General features: G+C 35.2%; 4 protein-coding genes across 6 annotated transcripts in view; 1 reads left to right on the forward strand and 3 right to left on the reverse strand.

The window, feature by feature from the left end:
* The window catches only part of LOC149725052 (uncharacterized), a 56,961-nt gene that overhangs the window by 13,121 nt on the left and 23,091 nt on the right, over positions 1-20,749 (reverse strand). The window lies entirely within an intron of this gene.
* On the forward strand, positions 86-7,973 carry LOC149725054 (uncharacterized). Of its 3 annotated transcripts, none has more exons than XM_089892647.1 (12): positions 86-398; positions 708-904; positions 1,475-1,622; positions 2,108-2,197; positions 2,269-2,406; positions 2,715-2,847; positions 3,394-3,592; positions 3,868-4,929; positions 5,764-5,881; positions 6,122-6,804; positions 7,063-7,217; positions 7,698-7,973. In XM_089892647.1, the coding sequence occupies exons 1-12, from the start codon at positions 209-211 to the stop codon at positions 7,882-7,884; spliced, it is 3,300 nt and encodes a 1,099-aa protein (XP_089748773.1). In that variant the 5' UTR covers positions 86-208; the 3' UTR covers positions 7,885-7,973. The 3 variants fall into 3 exon arrangements, with proteins under 3 accessions (XP_089748773.1, XP_089748772.1, XP_089748771.1); XM_089892646.1 differs by having other exon boundaries at positions 86-392; positions 702-904; XM_089892645.1 differs by having other exon boundaries at positions 87-398; positions 702-904.
* LOC149725055 (serrate RNA effector molecule homolog) lies at positions 7,967-18,792 on the reverse strand. The gene is made up of 19 exons (XM_089892649.1): positions 18,629-18,792; positions 18,021-18,203; positions 17,479-17,644; positions 16,867-16,976; positions 16,074-16,243; positions 15,408-15,568; positions 14,893-14,991; positions 14,156-14,258; positions 13,843-13,886; positions 13,200-13,357; positions 12,564-12,645; positions 11,916-12,086; positions 11,239-11,439; positions 10,747-10,841; positions 10,275-10,423; positions 9,686-9,789; positions 8,864-9,113; positions 8,424-8,523; positions 7,967-8,190 (listed from the first exon to the last, which is right to left on the reverse strand). The coding sequence occupies exons 1-19, from the start codon at positions 18,736-18,738 to the stop codon at positions 8,118-8,120; spliced, it is 2,529 nt and encodes an 842-aa protein (XP_089748775.1). The 5' UTR covers positions 18,739-18,792; the 3' UTR covers positions 7,967-8,117.
* On the reverse strand, positions 18,774-20,593 carry LOC149725056 (survival motor neuron protein-like). Its single transcript, XM_089892684.1, has 2 exons — positions 20,193-20,593; positions 18,774-19,596 (listed from the first exon to the last, which is right to left on the reverse strand). Exons 1-2 carry the CDS (start codon positions 20,467-20,469, stop codon positions 19,064-19,066), a joined length of 810 nt encoding a protein of 269 aa, XP_089748810.1. The 5' UTR covers positions 20,470-20,593; the 3' UTR covers positions 18,774-19,063.

Below are 20,749 nucleotides of genomic sequence, written 5' to 3' on the forward strand. Positions count from 1 at the left end.
AAAAAAAATCTATTTAAATTTGAGCCTAATTATTTGAAACAAAAGAATATGTTCTCAAAGTTTAAATATGTACAATTATTCTCTTTTATAAACTAATTGATCGATTTTGTGCAGCAGTGTAGAATATAAACTGTATGCAAAAGTCAGCTTAAGTTTGGAAATGATTTGCGTTGAAACGCTCGCCGAATGGGCGTGACCAATTCTGAAAATGGACACAGATGTAAAAGATAAAAGTGACGAGTCTAGCCAGTCGGATGCACCAAATATAGGCGATCCTGTAGAAGGAAGAGTATGGAGACGACAAAGTTTAACAAAGCCATCAAAGAAATCTGCGAATGGACCAGTTTTAAGAGCGACAGTGAAACCTGTAAAACGATTTCGACCAGATTCAAGTACAGGTTCACGGGAATTATTTAAACTATTCTGGCAGTGTTTAATTTAGCAATAAATGCTTTTCCTCATAGAAAAGACGTGTTAAACTTTAGCAAAGCATGTTCATAGTATTCACTGTAAAATATTGAACTGTTTAAATAACAATACTTTTATTGTAATGGCGATATAAATTACTGTAAAAATATAGAATTTATTCTCAGCTTTTAATACTTTTATTGTAATGGCAATATAAATTACTGTAAAAATATAGAATTGTCAAATAACAAAATAACTATGTAAATGTTAAAGACATAATTGTTGATTCGCAGCACCAGGTCCAACACCAGATGCAACCCCTTTGAAAGTAGATGCTTCTATCAGTTGCAGCAACGATGATAAAGTTAATCCTGAGAATGGAAAGCAACAACGAACTGAAGCTTTGATTAATACACCAACTTCAATGAAGAAGAAAAGAGTAAGAGAGCAATGGAGTGTGGAAGATAAGAATCATTTCTTTGATGCTGTGGCAATTGTAAGTATTTATTAATGTTCATGTGTCCAGCGCCGTGGCATAGTAGTTAGCGCGCCTGCTTGTAACCCAGAAGTAATGAGTTCAAGGCTAGTCGCTGCTACCATTGTGAACGTATGTGTTCTTGGGCAAGACACTTAACGGCAATTGCTCCAACCCAGTGGTCACTAATCTTGTCCAAATTATCAGCCATACATAAAAAAATCCAAAAAAAAATAATCACCCACAAAGTAACATACATGGTAACTCGTAAGCTGGCACGAGGTGTTAAACCCGTGTTATAAAGACTGTCGTTTTCCGGCCACACGAGGATAAAGTAAGTTACATTCATGTATGGGAATTTGTCTACATCTGGCGCAGTGGCAAAGTGGTTAGCGCGCCTGCCTGTAACCCAGAGGTAACGGGTTCGAGGCTCGTCGCTGCCACCATTGTGGGCGTATGTGTTCTTGGGCAAGACACTTAACGGCAATTGCTCCAACCCAGTGGTCACTAATCGGTTGTCCAAATTATTAGCCAAATATAAAAAAATCCAAAAAATTATGTTTTTTTATCTTAAAGTGTTTTTTTCATCAGCATGGGAAAGATTTTGAAGCCATACAAAAGGCAATTGCCCAAAAACACAGGAAAAAAGGTGGAGAATCTGTTGTTAAAACTAAGGATCAAGTCCGGCATTTATATTATCGCACATGGACTACAGTGAGCAAGTTACTTGATGGTGAAGGTACTGTTAATAATTTTTACATTTTTTTTTGCTTTTGCATAGTTATAATAGGCCCACAAAACATAACATCGTTTAATAATATAGGTACCAAAGCATGCCATTGAAATTTCAATGCATAAATCAGTAAACATTTAAACCAATAATCTTGATTTGTTTCACAGAAAAAGTGTGTCTAACTATCTTTTGCTTCCCCTGTGTTTTAAAAAAATTGGCCCCATGTTTATAATAATTAGAAAATGTATTTCTTGTCAAACTTTGATGCAGCTCCGGGCTCTGGCAAAGTGGTTAGCAGGTATACCTTTAACCCAGAGGTAATCGGTTCAAAGCCCGTCGCTGCTACCATTGTGGACGTATGTGTCCTTGGGCAAGACACTTAGCGGGAATTGCTCAAACCCAGTAGTCACTAATAGGTTGTTTTCCAGCCACGCGAGGATAAAGCAAGTTACATATATTCATTCATTGATTCAGCTATATTTAAATTTCAGTGAGCAGTATTTCGAGCGCAAGCAATAAAACCAATCAAGAATTATTTGCTGTGATTAACTATGGAGAACTGAGGAAAAAACTAGGCGGGTGTAAGTTTACAATTACCATTATAATGTCCTAGTAACCCACTAAAAACTCTGCACTGACACTTTGGTTTCAGATGCTTTGAAGAAAAAAGGAATCATGAAACTGAATGAGCTTGTTAACTCTGGTTTCACAAGTGTTCGGTTAAAAGGGAAAAACTATCGAATCAAAACTCCAACTTGTAAAGCATTGAAACAAATCGGCAGCAAAAGTGGTGAGTTAGTGTTCCTGTGTAATTAAGGATTATTTATCTATAAAGTCCTCAGTGAAAACATATTTCAGTTATTCTTTGTTATTAGCTTTTCCTGTTTATATATGTATAATATTATATATAATCCTGAGTGAAAACGTTTTCAGTTATTAGGACACCATGACTACTTCAAAGTTTTAACTGCTAACATTGCATCAAACCAGTTTTTCTCTGGTTTGATGCAATGTTGATGCAATGTTTCTGGTTTGATGCAATGTTAGCTCTTTGAGTCCTGAGGGAAATTGTCTTTCAATTTTTGTTTCTTATTAAAGATACTTCTAAGAAATCTTGTTATTCTGAGGCACGAAGGGTTAAACTTCCATTAAGAGTTAACTTAGAACTTCAACCTTATTCAATGAAGGCTTGGAATAAAGTCCACATGCTTGCCCACAACCCAAGGACAAGGTAAGCCCTTCAACCTTGCTTCAATACAGTGGTTATGGGTTGTCTAAATTGTCAACCATAAACTACAAAAAAGCAATTATCGATATATACCTGAAAATTTGTAAGCAGACACTAGTGTGTGAAACAGGAGCAATTACTAATAAAGATACATACATGGTAATTTGTTAGCGGGCACGAGTGTGTGAAACAGAACACTTGTGTTATGATAACTTTGGTTGCTTTCATATGCGAGGATGAATATGTTACATGCATTCCTTTATTTAAAGTGTATTATACAGCTAGTACAGGTCACTTATAACGTCGTCATATCTTTCCTTGTTAACTAAACTTGTCTTTGTGTGACAATAATTACTCTAATATACTACAAACTATAGAAAACCCTTCCCACGACTCCCATGGACCTTTGTTAATTGCTTAAAACACGATCAAGATATTTGGATATTATGTGATAAAGGTGTCCCATTTCCCCCCAACCTACTACATTTCTGTTCTGTGTTTATAAAAACATTAACAATAAATGCATTCATATTTCATCTGGTTATACAGGTTCAGCATACCATTAAACTGCCAGTTGTCTTACATCATAAAATACCTCATAAACAAATGGAGATCGCTAGGCGATAAAATGTTCGCTTTATCAAATGAAGCTGATGGTAGTAACGCACCTACCAATGCTTCTAATGATAAACTACAAATCTACACACCTCCTGAAGTAAACATTAAAGCTCATGTCAAAGTACATCAGGTAAGACTTATTGTATTGTCTGTACTCTGTAGGGTGTAACGGTCACGCATTTTATCTAAAAAATTATTAGTTTCTTTTTCATCAATAATCTATTTTAACAACTGTTGTTTTACCGTTACTGCTCTTTTTCGCTTTTGTAAACTCTCTCGTTCTTTGTTATCGTGACCGAAAAGACAAAATAAATTTTATTTATTCAAGACTTATTTTGTGATAATAATAATAAATGAAATCCTACAGTGTGGAGTGTTACAATATTCAGAAATTTTTCGTTTCAGATTCTATTGAATAAAAACCACTGCATAGTTTCGTACACGACGCTTAAATCATCAGCGGGAAACAAAAACGAAGATCCCACTTTCGCTAGAACTGACTTGGATTCTTTACCGCTGGATTTAAGTTCGGAAGACGAGAGCGAAAATGTTGCTGCAAATCCTGCATCCGATTTTTGTGAGGATCAAATGTCATCAATTGATCACGAAGATGCGTGCCATGATTTGGTTGATAATTCTATACAAGAAGCAAACACTTCTGTTTCTAATGTCGACAGTGGTGTACTTGATCAAGACATTGAGATGGTTTTGGATGCATTAGATACTTCAATTTGTGGAGATGTATTACTTGAAAATACACTTGATTGTGGAGTGTGTGTGCTATGTGATAGCGAAAAATGCTCATGTATGGATGGGGTTCAAACTCTGGATACTGGTTTAAGTAGAAACACATCAGAAACAACCCAAAAATCACAAGTTAAATTTCTGGAAACTGCTTTAAGTACAAATGCATCAGAAACAACTCAAGAAACACAAGTGAAAACTGTGAACACTGCTTTACGAACAAACACATCAGAAACAACTCAAGAAACACAAGTGAAAAACTCTGAAAATGTTGCAGAATTGTGCATCAACTCATTGAACTGTATTGAAAGAGAGATACAAGTTTCTTCTAAAGATAAAGAAGTTGTAAATACGACAGCATTAGCTGGAAATGATAGTGATACTGCCATTCATACAAGCAGGACAACGCAGGACTGCATTTGGAACAAGGATAATACAGAAGGTGTTACAATAGCAGAGATATACTTGATGCTTGGGAAACCTACCTCCTTTAAATTATGTTACGACTGGATTCAATCTTCTACTAAAAATGAAGGAGTTAAACAAAAGATTTCTCCGAATTCAGCGCTCAATGCTTTGATACAAACTGCAGCTATTATAAAGACTAAATTATCGGGAAAACATTATGAAGAAAATACAGCAGAAGATGGGGGCAGGGCTGGCTCTTCTACCAAACAGTCAAAGACAGTAGAAGTAGGAGTTCAGTGTTCTTCCCAGGACGAGGTAAGTGTTTAACCATTAGATGATGCATTTTGGTTATGTTTAAATGCCAACTCGCCATGGCATAGTGGTTCTGCCTGTAACCCAGAGGTAATGGGTTCAAGGCACGATGATGCTACCATTGTTGGTCTTCTTGGGCAAGACACTTAACGGCAATTGCTCCAACCCAGTAGTCACTAATGGGTTGTCCAAATTATCAGCCATACATAAAAAATTCCCCCAAAAAATATCGCCCACAAAGTAACATACATGATAACTCATAAGCTGGCAGGAAGTGTTAAACCCGTGTGATAACAACTGTCGTTTTCCGGCCACGCGAGGATAAAAAGTAAGTTACATACATACATACAACCTGGGTTTCCCAAAATCAGAATTGTAGATTGTAGGTGAAATATACTAAAGTGGAGTTGACAGTATTTTTTACCCTGCTTGCTTTGACTGGAGTAAAATATAGTTTACTAAGCATTGCACAGTGTTAAAGGTGTGTGTTAACAAATGTATCTACAGTTTGCCCTGCTACCATTGTGGGCGTATGTGTCCTTGGGCGAGACACTTTACGTCAACTTCTCCAACCTAGTGGTCATTAATGGGTCGTCCAAATTATCAGCCGTACAGAAATACAATCACACACAAAGTGACATATGTGGTAACTCAAACGCCTGCACGAGGTGTATAAAAAAATAACACTGGTGTTATAACGACTCATTTTCCGGCCACATGAGGATAAAGTAAGTTACGTACAATCATAGCTCAAAAATTCGAACATTGCATTTATTTCTTCTCACAAAACATTCAGTATTACAGATATTCTTTGATTAACGGCGACTTTTCTTTCAGCAAATGTTATCCCCACCGACAATAAAGAAATATGGTCGTGGGTTAAGTAAACTGTCAACTGCTTCAACTTCTTTCGCTGTCCCACAACTTCCATATTATCATCGGAAATCTACCTCAAGTAAGTTAACACTTAATCTTGTTATTTTTTTTCACTTGTTATATTTATGAAATATAATATTTATATAACAATTAATAGCCACACTTGTTTTTTATAGCATGTTTTAACGACTGTCATTTTGCTGTTGATTTCCATTCTCTTCTTTGTTTTAATAATATGATCTCCCTTATTAAAGAGATAATGAACAGTTTTGTTATGGTATAGCCTACTGTATTAGTGTTAATAGTGTATTTTATGCAGGTCAATTTCGTGGTCCAAATTCGGTCATGTACCAGACACCAGTAGAGTTGGATCAGAACGGGCAAATTCGTGGCCACAGAAATGAACTTTTCAAACATCCCATGCATGATTTAAGCAACAACAGAAGAGCAGTTGGTGTTCGTAAAATGAAGAAATTTTCGGTTGTTTCGGGTGGGAATAAAAAAGTTGGTTTCATACCAACAGTACAACCTATTGCAAACAACCCTGAAAAACATGCTGTTGAAGTACAAAGCGAGAAATCTCTACCCCAACCACAACTCACAAGCAATAGTAGTGCAGATGCTCAAACTTCGTACAGTGAAAGCCTGCCTGACCTTGGTTGTATTGAAATCAGTACAGAAGTGATGCAGTCTGAACAAAGTGGTGGTAATGAGGCAGAAACTTCAAGCAAGCATGCTACAGCTACTGATGTTCCAATACAGAATGTTGTGGCTTCTGTAGAGTCAATATTAACACCACCACCTTCAACTAGTAGTTCAGAAAGTGTTGTTCTAACAACTGAAGATGAAACTGAGAAGCCACATAAACTTATGATGGAAAATACATTGATACCAGCGATAGATGCGTTTAGTGCTGACAACTTTTCGTCGGATACAAATGATCTTTTGTTTATGAAGAAAAATACGAGAGAATACAACACAAACCAAGCAAACCTCATACAAGTAAACATTTAGTTTGAAAATTACCTTTTTTTGCATTTTTTTGACGGTTAAATTGTTCAAACTGTTTACTCCTTTAATAATAACATTAAAGAATCTTTTTGGCTACATGATTGAATTACTGGCGACTTTATCCTTCAGTAATAGGGCAACAACAGTTGTTATAATACGGGTGTTCTGTTTTATACACTCATTTCATGAGATCTGTCCCAATTTATCTTTGCTTTTTACCTTTTAATCAAAACATCCTTTCTTTCACAGAGAAACCAGACAAGGTCACCTCCCATGCTTTCTATGCCTGCAATTGACTTACAAATATCTCCAGATAAAATGAGGTCAGAATCTCCATTCCTAACAAACAGAAGAGAATATTCTGATGTTTTGAATACACCACAGCGGGTTGTTTCAAGTGATGAGTAAGTTTTGTGAGATTGGTTACATGATTAGACAGAATGTCCTAAGCTATCTTCTTTGACTATAGGTACAGTCTTTGCAAGGAATGTCAGGGAACCTGGGGTTTGGGCCAGAGATGGCCCATTACTTCAGGTTTGGCACATGCCACAGTGCAATAATTACACAGGTTTTATATTCAGAAATGTGACAATGGTCATATGTGGTATATAGTGGGGAAAGATGGGACACCTTTTCATTTAATTTTCTCTTCCCATTTGGTAGTAAACGAAGAACATTCAAAGATTTATAAAACCGTACTCTAACGACTCCCATTAATTGTTTAAAACAAGATCAGGTTATTTGGATATTATGTGCTAAATGTGTCCCGCCCTACTATATAAAGATTGATTTGTTAAGCTGTAATATACCTTCTTGTCTAACTGATATATACATAACTCCCATTATTGTATCATTATAACAACTAACCAACCTTAAATTTACAGAGACTCCATGGACAGTTTAACATTCTCATCCACAAAATTCAAATATGTTCGATCGGGATCAAGCCCTGCCTCCGGGATGTTAAACGAATGCGAAACAGATCCTCCTCTTCAATGTCTTATCAGTGAAAACAGCATGGATTTTATTTCAAAATTCCAAGAGCTAGTTCAACCACCTCCTGGACACTGAGCTGAGACTTTTAAACTTTCGTTCTATTACCTGCTCTTGTTTTTTTTAAACCAACTTTTCTTATCATTTTAAATACAAGACATTTCAGATTTGGTTGTGATGTTTTATACAAGTTTTTAACTATAGCAACTGTTGCTTTAAACAGAGTTTTCGTTTGATGGATATTTTGCTATTCCATGATGGCTCTTTTTGAACAAGATTATTTTTTGTTTGATATTTTGATGATGTCACTTCTAGAATAAGTCGGTGTCTTCTGGTGCATCAAGATCTTGGTATCCAACAATGGGACGAGATGCGTACGGATCACTAAGAACAGAAATATGTAATACAGTAGAGCAGAAGTCCATGTCCTGACATGCAACAAACGAAAAATGGCAAAAAATTCAAGGTCCAAGTCATACTATTCGCATAAACGATGTATATAAGCGGCCAGAGTGTTGGGGTAATGGGCCAAATCTGGCCTAAATCCCTGGTCCTTGATGAGGACCTTACTCACATGGAATAGAAGCAATAAAAACCGATAATGATATACAACTTACCCCATTCTTGCTGCCTTTGGTGGGTAAGTACGTCCAGCCCCGTTACCATATGGGTTAGGAGGTCTCTGATGATATTGTGGTGTGGAGTATTGTCCACGTCCTGTGATGAAACGAATGGAAGTTGTTTATCCTTGTAAGGCAATGACAGTTTAATAACACGGGTGTTCTGTTTCATACACCTCATGGCTCATGCCCGCTCATGAGTTATCATGTATGGTTGCTTACAAGTTACCACACAACTGGGGATAATTATTTTTTTAGCTTTTTTGCAACATCGGTGGTAATTATATTTTTTTGCAACATTTGTAGGTAATTATGTTTTAGTTTTTTTTTAGTTTTATTTAATTATTTTTTTTACGTTGTACGTAAAAAATTTGTTTTCAATTTTTTGTAACATAAATAGTTAAAAACTTAATGTTTTTGCATCAGATCCCACTAACCTGGTTCACCACGAAAAGGTGGTGTTGATGGGGGTGGAGGGCCATACCCTCGCGGCGGGGGTCCATTGTAACCCATACCTTGCTGTGGGGGTCCACCTGGGTGAGAAGGGGGTTTCCCTGCTTGCCCCTCCATTGGCCCCGGTCTTCTGGGGTCCATCAAGTAATTGTTGAAATACTTTACTTCTTTTTTCACAGCTTCAACTTTATCCCCATGTTTGTTAAAGATATGCTTGCGGATGTAATCTGGTCCCTTCGGAATAAAAAAGCGAAATAAAGTGTTTTTAGATACAAAATGGAATATTTAGGTTTTAACAATGTACTTTTTTTATAAATAGTAAGGTTCAGATATGCTTGCGGATGTAATCTGGACGCTTTTTTAAAAAAGTGATTAATAATTATTATTTTTTAAATATTTATGATAAAAGCAAAAATTATCCTTTTTTTCATACAAAAAAATAATGTAGGTTTTAACAATGTACTATTTTATACAGAGTAACTGTGCTCAAAATCTCCAGTCCCATGCTATGCACTTTATAGGACCTCAACCACGTACAATAAAATATAGAAGGCCTAACACTAAGCACATTTATAGTACCGTAGACACAGGCCAAAGTGCTGCCATTATGGCATCCTATGTACAATTTCCTTTTAAAATTATTTTTTGGGACAAGACCAAAACAACAAAACAAAAGATCAAGAATTTTTATCATTTTTTTAAATAAAAAAAATAATTTTTTTAGCTCATCTGATGAATAAAACGTTAAAACTGTTATATTATGCGTGGTAACAGAAGTAAGAAAGAAAAAAACTAGTATATTTTACTTTGAATTTTTTTCCACTAAGAGGACACAGCCATTTATCCTTTCCCAGTTCCTCAGTATTTGCAGTGATGAATTTTTCCACTTCTGTTTCCTCGTCTTTTGGGCCTGTATAAATACATTATGATGTCACAAAGTAGATACCATTTGTACACAAAACAAGCATTGTAATTGTACCAGCCAACACTATACAATATAAATATACCATGTGCAACATGCAAACTTGACAGAACATCAATTTTTTTATATTAGTTAAAAAACATATATTTTATTAGGTGTAGCGACCACGCTTATTTTCTTCCAACTAAATGTAAATATGTTCTTAACTGTAAACATGTTTTAACAACTGTTGTTTTTTTTGCTATATCCTGGCTTTTCGCTTAAAATATTTCTAAATCTTTGCTCTCGTAAATCGGAGAGACAAATAAAGTTATTATATTATTATTTATTAAAAGCTTGACAGTGTGCATGGGGTGTAACATTACATAAAAAGAATTTTAGACGTTTATGCAATATAAAAAAGGTATTTTATTTTATAATGTAAACGTAACATGATACAGCACTGATAACGCATCATATGAAAATCATCTCACCAAGTTTTTTAGCTTCTTCATCTGTTAGCTGCTCCTTGAAGTTGAGAATGTGGGCCAACTTATCATTGAAACGCTTTTGGAATTCGTTGATATCAGATTTAGTGAGCAGGTTAGGTGGAATGGGACCACGGGCATGCATGATCCCACATCTGTGTATAGAAAATACTTTGGATAACTTGTTTCACTCCTAACAAACCTTTTTAAAGAATCTAAAATTTTGTGCTAAAAAATTTGTGGAAAATTTTAACATGTTTTTTTACATTTAAATGTGATACAGTAGGGTGGGGGAAGATGGGACACCTTTTCATTCTATTTTCCTGTCCCATTTGGTAGTAAACAAAGAACATTTAATTATTTATAAAACTGAATCCCCACGACTCCTACTTATAAAACGTACTAAAGTTGTCCCATCTTTCCCCACAGAGCCACAGTACTATTTATATTTCAGGCAATAAATAGAAAAGTAAATGACCTGTTTGGCATTTCATCCTCGCATGGATATTCGCTTGCGTTGTAATAATCAACTGAATGAACGATCCGTAGATAATACAACAACCTATCCAATACCTGTGTAATAAATAAAATGATTAAATTATTTCACATGATAAAAATACCATGTTTTATTCTATATAGTTAGTGACATCAAAAATGTTTTCAGGGTCTAAGAGTTAAGTCAGTATATTTGCCAGTGTCGAGCCTTGAACTCCGTATCCTTCGATTACAATCCAAGCGCTTAACCACTGTACCACAGCGCTAGATAAGAAAGTATCAACTGAACTGATGTCACTAAAATTTTCATATGAAACCATAAAGCCATAGAAAACCCTGAAAAACTATGGTAACCAATTTTTCGCATGAAAAATACAACAATCAAGCATCATGACATCATGAAAAATCATGGTCACTAAAATAACCTCATGAAAAATACAACAAATCATATGAAACTATTTCATGATTTCATCACCTTGATGAGTTTTTCATCCCTTGTGATCTTAACAATGGGAGCAGCTCCTTCACGATCTTCTCCCTCCTCCTTTTTCCCCGCATCACCCACCAGCTCCTCTTCCTCTGCATCCATCTCATCAACCAAATACTCCGAGATGTTCTTCAGCCAAGGATTGCCGGATTCATCTTTTTCATCAGTCTTCTTATCTTCGTCTTTTACCTGCAACAAATTTAAGGTCACATTATTAAAATTACAATATTGTTTTTCTGGATGAGGTCCTTGTAAGGACCAGGGATTTAGGCCAGATTTGGCCCATTACCACAACTCTCGGAAAGCTCATTTAAGTCAGTCACTGGTGCAGCTCCATCTCAGACTACATCGTCCACACAGTCAACCATTATTTTTCATACAATAACATCAAACAATCAGTGAATGAAACTCATTTATCCTCAAATGGTGGAGCAATGATAAACGTTAACTTCGTGGTTTCTGGTGACTATTTTTTTCATTTTTTTAAAATATTGTATGGCGGATAATTTAGACAACCCATAAGAAACCACTGGGTTAGAGCAACTGCTGTTAAGTGTCTTGGGCAAAGACGGAAATCTAAAATCATAGCAGCATCAAGCCTTGAATCTATAAACACACTAGACCACAGAAATAACAACCACTTTGCCAGCGCTATCACCACCCACCTCTTTATTGTCTTCCCATAACTTCCATTTTCCATCGAGATGCATAATAAGTCGCGCCACATTGCGCAAGTCATTCCTTGCGCATTGAACATGTTGAGCAATACCAGATATCGGACGAACACGGCGAGATAAATCACGATTGACAACTGGGTTCAGCTCTAAGTCTCGAAGCTGTCAAAAAAGTGAAAAAAAAATAAAAAAAATATTTAAACAATTTTTTACACCCAAAATTTTTTTACATCTATATCAAAATTTTAAACATTTCTTTATAGCCTGAAAAAAATGATTTTTTTGGTCTTTTACAGCCTTATTTACAGGTACAGGTAACTTTTATCATATATTCTTCATACATGTCTCCCCATATAACAGATAATTAATAAAAAAATTATACAAATAGAATTCAATTTATTGCTTCTAATATATAGTAGGATGGGGGAAAATGGGACACCTATTTTTTCTTCCTATTTAATAGTAAACAAAGAACATTAAAAAAATTATAAAACCGCATCCTCACGACTCTCTAGATCGTTGTTAATTGTTTAAAACACGACCAAGATACTTGGAATGTTAAGTGTTAAAGTGTCCCGTCTTCCCCCACCCTACTATATAACCTTACACTGTAGTTCATATTAAACAAAATTAACTTACCCTCAAGTTATTCAGATTCCAACAAATATCCTTGATATTCACGTTCCGATCAAATGTTACCCAACAACGACGGTAAAAACGACTAAATTAAGAAGTAATTTAAGGTAAAAAAATAAGAAGTATAATTACTATTCTATTCTGTATGAGTGAGGTCTATGAGGACCTGTGATTTAGGCAACATTTGGTATAAATATTAATTATTTATTTTAATCTAATAGTTTACTCCAAAATAATTTTATTTAAGTTTGGTTTTATTAATATGTTGTTCATTATTTCATAAACCTAAACAAGTTAGTAGTATTTACTTGGATTAGGAAGTTATAACGTGAGTATTCTATCAACCAGACAGAGATATTGTACTTTATACACATTACACTCAATGTTAAGTTATAACATGAACATATGCCTTATACCTGATGCCCACTGTCAAGGTATAACAGAGAAAAGGAACATATGCTTAAAAAGTAATATAGTGGGTTTAAAACACCTCATGTCCGGCTTGTCCGCTGTCGAGTTATAACAGAGAACATATGCTTAAGTAGCACATAAAATATTGTGTTTATATACAATAATACACCTGATGCTCACTGTCGAGTAAAACCTAATGATTCAACAGAAAATATCTAAACAATTTACTTTCTGTCTTCAAGTGGATGAGAGAACGCCACTCGAATAAATCCAGCAAATCTTTTACAAAGATTAATGATATCCAGTTTGCTAACAGATGGTGGAAGATTCCTCATGAATATGGAGTGAGTTTGATGCAAAGCACGAGCTTTAGGTGGCTGTTTCAACTGTTATAATATAAGAATATACCATGGTCTGGTGGTCAAGTTTTTATTTAGTTAAGGGGGCATAATATGCCTGGCATATTAATGAAAAAAATGTTATTTAGTTAAAGGCGCATAATATGCCCGGGATATTAATGAAAAATTGCATATACAAAATTTGTATATAGATAGAGATGCTCAAATATAAAGGTACCACAAAAATTTCAAAAAAACGAAACAGTTACTAAAAAATCAGAAATACTGAATTCAAAATTTGTTTTGAATTTTCTTATTACTCCAGCAGGTAATTTTACGCAATTTTTTTAAAAGCTGTTTTTTTTTAAACTTTGATGCTTCCTTTAGACCGCATTTGAACAACTATATCAGTATAAAAATTTTGATTTTTTGTTGGTACCCCTTTAACTGTATTAGAATAAGCATGGCATAAATGCAATATACATGCTAAATTTATAAAGTACATTAGTGTTAAAATACATCAATAATTCTACCTCTCCATCTTCTGTAGGTTTCTCCACATTATCAGCTTCATTGTCTAAACAACAAGTTAGATTTTACCCAAACCAAATCATTAACATAACACCACATATAGTAGGGGGGAGACAGGGCACTTTCAGCACATAATATCTAAATATCCTGATTGTGTTTTAAACAATTAACAATGGTTTATGGGAGCAGTGAGGATACAGCTTTATATTTTATTGAATGTTCATTATTTACTGCCAAATTGGATAGGAAAATAGAAAGAAAAGGTTTCCCATCTTTCCCCGACCCTACTATATATATAACAAACATTTTAAAAACCTTCAGTATCGGATTTCCTTTCATTTTCACTCGATTGATTCTTCTGTTCATCCTCTGGTGTTGTTTCTTGTTGTTCCAAACCTTCTCCATCACCAGTAGATGGCTGTTGATGGTTAAATGTAAGTAGTTTGAGTGATAATATTCTTATCAGGGACATGTTCAATGATTTTTAAAGGGGATCTAACAAATTGAAACATTTGAATTGAATTGAAAAACTTGGCGTATCCTCGCATGGCCGGAAAACGACTGTCGTTATAACACTGGTGTACTGTTTCATACAACTCATGTCGGCTTACAAGTTACCATGTATGTTACTTTATGGGTGATTATTATTATTTTTTTATTAATGGTTGATAATTTGGACAGCGCATTAGTGACCAATGGATTGGAGCAATTGCCGTTAAGTGTCTTGTCCAAGGACACATTCAGTCATTCACCCTCGATGGTAGCAGTGACAAGCCTTTCACCAATTTCCTCTGGCTCAGAGGCATGCGCGCTAACCATTTTGCCACAGTCTAAATTTCTCTACGCAACAAACAAAAAACAAATGTGTGGCACAATATAACAGGCATTTTGTGCAGTTATTTAGATTTAGAACATGGTCGTCTTCACACAAAAAGCTTTATTTCCATAAAACTCTACACACACACACAAATGGCAAGACTTCTACTTAATTTAGGTCTAGATCTACCTCACTATAACCACTAATTAGATCATTCATTTATCATACAACCTACAATTTCTGGTTCTGATTCGGATTCTGTTTTTTTCACCAGTTGTTTGAACAGCTCAGCTTGCTTTTTCATCTCATATTGTTCCTCTGTTAGTGAATCGGGCTGTATGGAATAGACACAAGTTAAGCCAACACACACACATACGCACACACACACACACACACATAGTAGTCTTCATATTATATAGGTTATTCAGAACTACTGAGATTTAAAAGCTATATAGAAAAAACATAAACTGTGAAATGTAATTCTATAGATTTTAAATGGGTGAGATCCTACTAAAAGTGACCTGAGATTTATATATGCCAGAGTTGGCCCATTACCCTTGCTGAACCATACATTTGAAAAATAAGCTACAAATAAACTTTAAAATAATAAGATTTTTAATTTTGCAATAATAAAAAAAATGCAGTTTTTGATCAAATAAGGTAAAAGAAATTACAGCGATAAGATTTCCATATATAATAAAAAATACGTAATTTTTAAACAATTAAGTTTAAATAAATTTGACAGTAAACCTGCATAATTGTTTCCTTCTTTTCTTCTTTATCTTCCTTTGCATCCTCGGACTTTGCATCGGATGCAAGAGTTGGTGGAGGATCATCCAAGTTCAGTGAGGCTGGATCTTCATCCAAGATTTTCAAATCCTCATCGTTTCCTCCTTCCATCAGGATCACAGCTGGGGAAGAGGATTTGGGAGGTTGGGAAGATTTTTATCATCAGTTTTATGAAATTGAGACAACAGATTCAAGAAAATCAACAGATTCATGAAATTAACAGATTTTCATGAAAATCAACAATTTCATGAAATCAACAGTTTCATGAAAATCAACACTTTCATGAAAATCAACAGATTTTTATGAAAATCAACAGTTTCATGAAATTAACAGTTTTGAAAATCAACAGTTTCATGAAATTAACAGTTTCATGAAAATCAACAGTTTCATGAAAATCAACAGTTTCATGAAAATAAAGTTTCATAAAAAATCAACAGTTTTTTAAAAAATCAACAGTTTTATGAAAATCAACAGTTTCATGAAATCAACAGATTCATGAAATCAACAGTTTCATGAAAATCAACAGTTTCATGAAAACCAACAAAGATTCATGAAAATCAACAGTTTCATGAAAATTCCAATAAGGATAGACAAGTTCAATACAAGATCAGAACATCAAATACGAACCACTGTCGAGAACTTTGATAATATGTTCTTCATTAGCAAGGTCAATATCCACCAAGTCAAACGTATCCATTTTTATCAACTTTGAATAAACATCTGCCCTCCATAAGATACTACTACGCTGGTCCGAGAAACGCTTGTCGGCTTCATCTGGCTCGTATTTCTCTTTAAACCTTTAAAAAAATGATGAAATAATACATGAAAATAGATGAGGTTATTATATTCTGCATTAAAAGAAAAAAATATTGTATATACTAGTTTTTAGAATTTGAGTTTTTTGAAAATTTAGTTTTTTTTGAAAATTATTAAAACATTTTAAAGTTTACCTTTGATGACCGAGGATGTGTAAAACTAATTAGCTATTCAGGTATACAAAGCATCTAAAACCTGTCTAACCCTTCTCAGTAATACAATTTTCAAACACTAAATCTGTCTGGTCAGACCTAAGTATCTTATATTGAAAACTATTTCATTTGCTTCCTTCTTGTACCTGTTGACGAAAAATTGGTGAAGATTTATAAAAAAAATGGTTTTAATTTGGAGTATTCACATTCGTTTGATATCATTTACTATCTACACTGTTACAAAAGAAATTTTTCGAATTGTGTAAACGTTTTAATTCAAAAAAATAGTTTTTAGTGTTTTTGCAGCAGAAGCAATTCAAAATTTAAGCCTAAACTACCTAATATCCAGCCTATAAAGCATAACATGCCTTTTTACTCGAATATTTCGCATACAACTAAAAAGGAATATGATAATGAATATCCCGTGAATTTGATATTCATGATAAACTCACCATTCTTCATCTTTATGAGCGATAAAAAATTCCTGCAACTGTTGTCTCCGAAAGTTGATTTTATATTCTGTGTAATTTTTCACGGCTTCCTCATCAGTGATGTCATCTTTCTGTGAGGAACGTACAATTTAATATTATCGTTAAAATAACAAATTACATTGTAATGTTTCGCAGTTTTAAAAGTCAAATACAGTTTTTGTTTAATCCAAAACACAGTTTTACAAGTGAAAATACAGTCTTTAATTTCTGTTTTTAGGCGTTTATTCACTAGCCTATGATCTTAAACGGTTATAATTCTGCTTTTGAAGTTTGCGCTTATATACTAGCTTCAATAAAATAGTTCCCTGCTAACTGCTTATTCTATTCTACACCAGTAAGGTCCTTGTCAAGGACCTGAGAGTCAAATTACCCCTACACTCAGGCTGTTTATGTTACAAGCAGGGGCATAGCCAGGAAAAAAAATAAAGTGGGTTTTATTCTAAAAACAGGGGGGGGAGTTCAATATAGAAAAAAAGGGAGTGTACGCAACCCCATAAAATCCCCCTTGCTACCCTACTGGTTACATAGTAATTAAAAAAAAAACAGCTTAAGATCATATTCTAATATTCTCACCTGGTTATTCAGCCATTGTTTGAAAGTCAACATTTTGGGTCCAGTTGGTTGCATGTCCATGGGGTGTCCCGAACCCCGGTCCCCTTGCCCCCACTCGTCACGGGGGTGAAATGGTTGTCGGTTCCACCCACCACCCCAACCTCCCTCAAACCCAGGTTCAAATGGACTGTATGAAAAATGGGAAATAAAAATGGGTGGATGTTGTTTCAGGATGTAAAAATCATTTACAAATGGAGCATACTATTGGCACACCATAGTGAAAGGCAGTGTATTATGCAAGTAGTAATGTAAATCATAGGCATCATGGTTTATAAATTTTATCCAAATCTCAATTAATGTGTATTATGTGACGATTACTGTATACTTTAGTTTGGCCCTGTTTGTTTGCTTGACACTTGTATTGGCAATTTAATGAATTCCAAGCTTTAAAGTTTACAGGCATCACTAAAATAGCTTTTCCACCAAGACTGTTTATTTCACATTTAAAAAACAAACATCTCTGGACTCTATAACAAAAAGGTGAAATTAAATTACAGACTAACCGCATTCTTTTCCTTCCTCTCATCTCAGATTCGCGCCCAGGACTAAACCTCCTCTTCATGTCCGGAGGACCTCCCATGGGATAATCTGGAGGACGATGACGTGGCATTGCCTCCCCTCCCATCGGTCGCATCCCGTTGCCTTTCATCTCTCCTCCGGACATTGGAGCGTTCCATCCACGACTCCTGGTTGGCGAAACAAATTGGAAGTTGAATATACGCAACTTTTTTACCCTCGCATGGTGGGCTAAAACAGCTGTTACAACACAGGTGTTCTGTTTCATCTGACTGGTGCCAGCCTACAAGTTACCATTACCATATAGTTTACTTATTTACCCTTGTATAGCAGGCAACGACAGTCGTTATAACACAAGTGCTCTGTTTTATACCTCTGGCCTGCTTACAAGTTACCACATATGTAACTTGTTCATCCTTGCATGCCAGCCAACAACAGACGTTATAACACGGGTGTTTAGGTTTATACATCTCATGCCCACTTATAAGTTACCACGTATGAAAGTTTGTTGGTGATTAAAAATTAAAAAACTGCTATTAATTACCTAGAGTGGAAAAACACACCGATTTTTATTATAAACAGATCAAAATCTTACCTTTCTCTTCCATATTCTCTCTCCCTTCCTCTTCTTTCAAACTGATCACTTCTCTCTCGCTGAAATTTATCTCGAGGTTGCCTACTGTATTCATCACCACTATCACCCATGTTTAACAACTAATACCAAATATTCAGCAATAACCAAACAAAATAAGAGTGTAAGTGTGATTGTCACTATTTGTTGTGTAGCCTATGGTAGATATTTCTCTACATATCGATCACAAATACACGTTATTGATACCTTGAGACCTAGATACTGCAGTCGAGTGCGCAAATGTAGGCCATTACAAATCACATTATAACTACACTTACACAAGGCAAAATAATTGTAGAAAAACAAATCAGCAATTTCTTTCATTATTAAATCAAAAAAGTAGAACAACTTATACATAATTCCTCTGTTCAGCTCATAGCTTAGACATAATTTCTGTGGTCATTTTTTGCAATTATTTTTGCAACAAGAAGACGCTAGACCTCTATGAAAACCAGTCTGATACCCTGCCATATACCAACTAGCGAACATATTCGAAAGTGCGTCTTTTGATAAGCTGTTAACATCATTCGTTGTCGTATTTAAATCCGGCGGTAACATCCATGGAGACGGCGGCATTAGATTAAAAGGTTTCGGAATGAATTGTTTATGGTTATGATGTGAAGATTTTAAACGAGGTTTATTTTCTTTTTTCTGCCGCTCATCATCAGCATTATTAGCTACAGAGCTCGAACATGATTGCGTTGTTTCGCTTAAATTTGATTCAACTTCTGAGAGATTCCATAGCCGGCGCGGATGTATGTCTTCTAACTGTACAGCCTCAGGACCCCCGTTGTAGTCGGTATATTCCACAGTAGCTGTTCCGTCATCATAATCAACAGATTGTATGACAGCAGGGTAGTACAGTCCATCCTCATAGAAATATGCCATGCATTCGTCACCAGCGGACCATGTTTCATCATTTTCTTCGACATCTGTAAAAATTTATATTTGTACATACGTTTTTATATTGTTTTAGAAAAATTTACGGTACTAGTGAAGAATCTTTCAGTAAATGGCAGAATGGGCTGGTGAAAAGTGTTAAAGGTTGGTGGTTAGGGGGTTAGTGGTTATAGGGGTTAATAGTTAGCCAATAAAGTGGGGGAAGGATTCTTCACTAACACCAAATTTACAAAAAAAGGTAAAGTTGATTAGATTTATAAAGTAATATTATTTAAACTGGTGTTAACTGTTAATGTATTTCTACAGCGAAAGGCATATATTCTATCTATTATCTTGATATCTTTGGACCGTTACGATTTTAACCAAGGGCTGCAATGCGAAGATATCCGGCGCCATGGCGTAGTGGTTAGAAAAAAAATAATCACCCACAAAGTAACATACATGGTAACTCGTAAGCTGGCACGAGGTGTTAAACCAGCGTGACAACGATTTTCGTTTTCCGGCCTTGCGAGGATAAAGTAAGTTACATTCATTCATTCATATAATATGGCAATAGTTACGGCATTTTAACCAACTTATTTTGCGAGAATAATGAATACAGATATAAACATGTTACACGCATACTCACATTCTTCATTTTGTTCAATATCATCGGCATAATGCTGTACCTCTACTTTTGGTGTTCTGCTCCAAACAACGTAACCAGTTTCGTTAGACACGGTAGCTGAGGCATCGTACGGTGGGGAAGACTGATAAGGACTTGTACGTAAGTCGAAATTCTGTAGATTTGATACCGCCGTATCATACGCCTTAATTAATGCATCGTCCTCCCACGCTACGTTTCCACACTCATCTGGCGTAGCTTTACTGTGCCTGAACACGGTTTCACTCGTCTTTCGAGACATTTATTTAATATCAGGTTAAAATTAACACATTAATGATATTTTTTTTCAGTTCTGTCTAATAAAGCAACAAAATTCCTAAAAACGCGCGCGCAACGTAAGTTACTTTTTGTTACCAGTTAAATGGACAGCCGTTTGTATGGTGTTTTAAAGTGCGTGTTATGTTGGGCACGCCAGTGAGTTGTATGCACATACACTATATTAATTGGCAGGACTGGTCTTTTCTTGCATTAAACACACCTCAATATTTCTTTTAAAATAGACGTTCAACCCTAACAGCATT

This window comes from Ciona robusta, chromosome 14, assembly GCF_009617815.1.
Source record: "Ciona robusta chromosome 14, ASM961781v2".
NCBI lineage: Eukaryota > Metazoa > Chordata > Ascidiacea > Phlebobranchia > Cionidae > Ciona > Ciona robusta.